This window comes from Chiloscyllium plagiosum, unplaced genomic scaffold (assembly GCF_037043375.1).
Source record: "Chiloscyllium plagiosum isolate Xiang-an unplaced genomic scaffold, Cpla_swu_hap1 HiC_scaffold_10, whole genome shotgun sequence".
Lineage (NCBI taxonomy): Eukaryota > Metazoa > Chordata > Chondrichthyes > Orectolobiformes > Hemiscylliidae > Chiloscyllium > Chiloscyllium plagiosum.
In genome coordinates, this window is record NW_028270148.1 from 50,893,168 (window position 1) to 50,899,167 (window position 6,000).

The window sequence follows — 6,000 nt, forward strand, 5'->3', positions numbered from 1 at the left end:
TGTTGACTCAGCCTAATTATTATTTTGAACTTTTCCAAATGCCTTGCTCTAAATTTCTTTAACAGCATCCCACCCAGACCCAAATCCCATCTTATCCCAGTTACCCCACATTTCCCATGGTGAATCCACCTAATCCGCACATCTTTGGACTGTGGGAGGAAACTGGAGCACCCAGTAGAAATCCATGCTAACATGGGAGAATGTGCAAACTCCCGAGAGATAGTCACCCAATGTTGGAATAGAACCCAGGTCCCTGGGGGTGCTGAGCAGCAGCAACACTAACCACTGAGCCACTGTTCCACCCACAGACATCATCTGGCCTGCCTAAATCCCCAACCTCAGCCAACGTGTCTCTCCTATTTGAGCCGAAAACATATTGCTCAAGGAAGTTTTACTGAATACATTTTATAATTCTTTCTACTCCCTGTCTTCCATTTACTTGAACTATTTAAATATCAATTGGAATAATTAAAAGTCCCCTTGTACTACTACTTGCACATCTGATTTCCCTTTCAATATTTTCAGATTTAATCGAACATCCCCAGTCATCCTCAAATTTAAATCAAAATAATTCAATTTTTCACTCCTCAAAAAGGATACCCTTATTTCCAACACTACTTTTTGCCACCCCACCTTCCTCCCTATTATCCTTCACTACCTTTTCCAAGCTAATACATCCCTGAATATTATTCATTCGCTCCAAAATCAGATTCCATTAAAATGTCTTTGAAAGCATATCCCAAAATCATTATAAGTAGAAGTCTTTTCTAACAAGTCTTTTCTAGAATTAAGAAGAAAAAGAAAAAACTTAAAATCTCTCCACATCTATGACTGAAATTCTTCTACTGTCAAAAGGTCCATCAGAACCAGGGCACTCCTCAACCTGCAGCTTCAACACTTGTAAAATCAAATTCTGCATCAATGCTACAATTCTTCTGTTCTACTCAAGCACACAATTTTAATAAGAGTCCTCTCAATAGTCAATCATAGCAACCTCAACAAGATTTAAAAAGTGCAAACAGTAACCATCCTAAATTTATCTTTCAGCATTAAATCAGGATGGGCATGGATGAGGCTGCTCGTCGGATGCTGCCTGAATTGCTGTGCTCTTCCAGCACCACTGATCCAGAAGATGGATGGGGAGACAGACAAGGTTTTTTCCCTGGGGTGTGAACATCCAAGGATAGAGGGGATAGATTTTAAAAAAGGGACCTAAGGTGGGGATCTTTTCCACACAGACTGGTGAGTGTATGTAATAAGCTGCCAGAAGAAGTGGAGGAGGCTGGGACACTTACAGCATCTGGATGAACATATGAATATGAAGAGTCAAATGGGACTGGATTTAATTAGGATATCTGGTCAGCATGTTGGACTGAAGGGCCGGTTTCTGTGCTGCATACCTCTATGACTCTGCAAGTTCCTTTTGAGCAATACGTGAGAAAGAAAATAGAATGAAGGCTGATAGAAGTCTGACAAAAAATTGCAGATTGATACAAGCCTACGAAAATTTTTATTTTGGAAACATTTCCAGAGAATGAACAGATATACATTTGCTAACCAACCTTTAACCCCAAATTTCGATGCTCACTAAATTTCTGCTGTAGCAGAAATTCTCTGGCTTTTAAAGAAAATGCACTTTCCCTGTCAAGATGGTGGCACTTCTTATGATCAAATCTGAAAGTAAAATTTACAGAGAAGACAGGAAAAGAAGTGACTTAGAAAAAACAAACATGTCTATTTGCTCTAGTTCCACAAAAACAAAAATCAGCATTTCAGTTGTGCATAAGCACCCCCCACAGCATGACCCAATTGAGAACACTGCAGGTGTGCTGCTGACTATACCTGACCATCAACAGTTATAGCAGCAACACATCACTTCCCAGGATGAGGCTGTGTTCAGTTTAAGTTTTTAAAAAGAACAACAAAAGAAGCAGAGAAAAAAAAACTCAAACTGGAAAAGGAGTCTGCGCTTCGGCTCCCTAGATAACCAAAGACAGAGCTTAAAACAAAGAAGGGGGAGAAAAAAAGCTGACTGAACATTTTAGTTGAATTATTCAGTAGACAACTAAACTGAATATATAAAAAGAACAGAGGAGAATTGAAGAGATGAATAAATGAAGGTGCTGGAGAGAAAAGGTATCGGGACAGATTAATAGGCAATGTGAAAAGGAACTCCCAGATGACTTGACTCCCTTATATCAAAAGTAGGTTTTGGGGAAGAGTCAGACCAATTAGGTACAATATGGAGAATTCTTCTGCAGGTAGAGGGTATGGTTGCAATATGAAAATGAGCACTTTGTTTTCACTGTAGATATAGCTGCCAATGTAACAACAAGGAGACAGAGAAAGTGGATGGATAAAAGGGAGGTATTTAAAATGTTATCCACAATCAAAGAAGTCACCTATCTGGGTAGATAGCACAAGATGGAAGAGGAAAACTCTAGTCATAATCTTACAATCCATTAATACAGAGAAAGAGCCATAGATTTGCAAATGGGGCTCGCATATTCATATTCAAAATGAGAGAGAGTGAGGTAAACACAGCTATTACAGACCAGTCAGTCAATCAAGTGTTCGTGGTAAACTAATACAGATAATATTCCGAAAAAAAAACTTTCACTTGAAAACGTGTGTCAATAATGTCAGCCAGCATGGGTTTGTTAAAAGCAGTCAATCACATCAAACAGAACCGGAGTTCTTTGAAAAACAAAGAGAACTGAAAGTTTTGAAGTTGATATTGCGTATATCGATTTTCAACAGGTGTTTGGTGAAGTACTGTATAATAAGCTTATGAGAAAAATTATGTGCAAGGGATTAAGTGGACAGTGGCAATAGTGATATAAAATTGGCTACAAGAAAACAGAGAATATCAGTAAATCATGTTTTCTTGTGATGCAGCAGTAATATCCCTACCGATGGATCTCGAGGCCCAGCTTCAAGTCTAACCTGCTCCAGAGGTGTGTACTAACATATCAGAACATATGAGAAAAACGGTTTAAAATTTTAGAAAACATAAAAGGGAAGGGTAGAGTGACCAGATGTCAGCATGACTACTCTTTACTTTCTTATGTGGATATATGAAAACGGAACAATTGCAAAATTGCTGGACGATGTGTAGCTCAAACAGCTGCAAGATATGAGCCGAGTAAAAAGGAGGATATATTGGCAAAATGAGCCAACACGACAGATGCAATATAGAATTTAAAAGAGAGACGTATTGAGGAAGAATGGGGTTGTTAAAAAGGACACAGAATTATTGGCTTTATAAGCAGAATTTTAAGTTATCTTGGGAATGTGACTTGGAAGTAGTTCTGAGATTTACATATTATTCGAAACCTGCAGCCCATTCTAAAAGATGGGAGACTTAACAGCAATCTAGGTTTGTTCAATATCTTATCAGTTGCATGACAGTATGATCTTTTACTATAAAGTCTGTGTCTTATGATCCTGCCCCACTTGCTACCCGACAAAGGGGCAGTGCTCCAAAAGCTGATACTTCCAAATATACCTGTTGGAATATAACCTGGTGTTGTGATATTTAACTTTGTCCACCCTAGTCTGGCACCAGCATCTCCTCATCATCATAGATTACAAAAAGAGAGAAATGGTGTTTATTCTTTCTTAATTGAAAAAAAAAGGTGCAGCCGCAGTTAGAGCATTGTAGCTAATTCAGGTTACCATTTTTTTGGCAGAAATGATGTCACTTGGGACAGATGGCAGAAGACATACTCGAATAGTACCAGAGTTGCAAAAATACAATTAAGGGACACAAGAGCATTTGGGGCTGCTTCTGTTAAAGCAGAAACATTCATGGGAAGATTTAATGGAAGGGGTTTAAGAGTAAATGAAGCAAAACGTGTCAGTAACTACACAGCAGAGATTTAAAAATTTATCAAAAAAAATGCAGAGGGTCCAATAAACAGAATTTAAAAGAAAAAGAAAAAAAAAGTTTTAAATTCACTGAAATGTACTGCTTGAAAGGATGCTGGAAGCAAGTTCAATGGTAACTTCCAAAATGGAATTACATCAATCTTGAAGGGAGAATGTTGCAAAGTTCTAGAGAAATACAGAGAAATTAGGCTAATTCAATAGCTCTTAAAACAGCTAGCATAGGCATTATGGACCAAAAGACTGCTGCAGCAATCTTATGAACCAGTACTCCTACAGGGTTGCTTATTTTCAGGTACTGATTCAACATCAACTGTACTTAGGCAAAAAAAGTCAAGCTTTAATACAACTACAAAAGCCAACCTGCACTTACAATATGGCTGCATCGATATGGGATTAGGCCCTGCCACCAGAGGGCAATAAATAAAGTGTCCATCTAACATCAAAAGTAGAAAATTCATAGAATCAGATAATTCAGCCCATCACGCTTGCAACGTGCCAGATCTTACAAACAGTTCCACTCCCTGCTCTTTCCTCATGGCCCAGCTAATTCTTTGCACTTCAGATATCTACCCAACTCTCTTGAAAATTACTATTCAAACTAACTCCCATCACTAGTGCATTCAAGATCATAACATCTCTAAAATTCTCATCTCTGATCTGCTTACTTTAAACATATAGCTACTGGCTACCACCTGCCACTACAAACATTTTGATTGTCTGAAATCATGAAGGATTTTAATAATATAAGTGTCTTATAAATTTATCTGAATTCTCCTCATCCCAGAATCATTTTCACACGAATTCCTCATTTCTCACATTATTAAGAATTGCAACAGCAGTTACCCTTCAGAGCAAGCATTTAATTTGCTGCAAAACAGTTTTCAAAAAACCTTTATCATATGAATCGTCTTTTCACATTCAGAACCTCTCCAAGTCTTCAACTTAAATGAACCCTCAGATTCCATACCAGTTGCAATTTGAGTGAAACCCACTTCAGTTCTAGTTACGAACACACAATACAAATAAAAAAACTCCAAGCAATATAAGGAGCAAGGATCATATTTAGAAGAGTCAGTGCTCATATAGAGTTAAAACATCCCATTATGATACTACAGTAACAATTAGACCTGCAAGTACTTATTCTCTGACAATACTTGATAAATTCCACTAAAATGCTTCTTTTTTTTGCAGCACTGGCAACCTTTGTGAACTTAGTGTGGTTACTCCACGTAGTAGGAACCAGAGTGAAAGCGTTGCAGTTATATTATGGGATCCCACTGACTATTGAGAAAACATTGTTCACAGTCCCAGCAGCTGCAACGCCAGAGGTTCCAATACAACCCACATACCGAGCGAAGCAGAGTTCGCAGTGATTTCCCCGTTCGTTGACAGTCAGGACATGGGTATAGGCTGGGCACGTGAAGACCAGCTCTCCGATCGCGAACTCTTTGCGAGCCTGCAGCCCCCGTCCTTTCCCCTCGCTCAGGAACCTCTCCATGGGCCCGGCTGCTGCCACCGCCACGGGCTCCTTCTGCAGCAGCTAGCGCAGGCCTTCTCTCAGCCCAACCCTGCTTCAGTCTGTTCCGCAGAGAGCACACTCCATAGCTGCCGGCCTTACTCACACACTCAGCGGCGACCAGCAGCAGCTACTTAAATGGAATCGGCTGAGCGCTCCCTGCTGATTGCTGCAGTGACGGGCTCCTCCCGCTTCCCTGCTCCTCCCCAGGTCCAAGCGCTCGCCTCTATCCAGGATGTTCCTCCTGCGCTAGGATAACCCCCCGGGGGTATTTACTACAACTCATTGACTTCTTTCTCTCTCTCAATCTCACCGAAAAGTTCAAAACCTAGTTTTTACATCGGTGCAATTTTGGTGCTCAAAAGGAACAAAGTGGAGTATGTTTAAAAACCATGTGTCTACAAGATTTCTTTCTTTAAAAAAAATAGAGATTCAAAACTTAGTGTTTAAATCGGTGCAGTTTTGGGGATTAAAAGGAACAAAGCGATCTGTATTGAAAAAAATGTGTATTTAACTTTTTTTTAAAAAAGTATTGGCGTTCATCCTGTCCAGCACGTTCCCCAACACCATGTTTTTCAATTTTGTTCTGTTCC

At 39.5% G+C, this 6,000-nt stretch overlaps 1 protein-coding gene across 4 annotated transcripts in view; it reads right to left on the reverse strand.

The window, feature by feature from the left end:
• The window catches only part of LOC122552831 (N-lysine methyltransferase SMYD2), a 59,743-nt gene extending 54,174 nt beyond the window's left edge, over positions 1-5,569 (reverse strand). For 3 of the 4 annotated variants that reach the window (XR_015758435.1, XR_015758434.1, XM_043695833.2), the window contains exon 1: positions 5,241-5,569. Coding sequence is in view for 2 of the 4 variants with exons in the window: in XM_043695833.2 (XP_043551768.1) it covers positions 5,241-5,389 (149 nt within the window). In the remaining 2 variants the exon portion in view is untranslated. The remainder of the gene's footprint in view (positions 1-5,240) is intronic. The other variant, XM_043695832.2, reaches the window with a different exon arrangement.
• Positions 5,570-6,000: the final 431 nt, after the last annotated feature.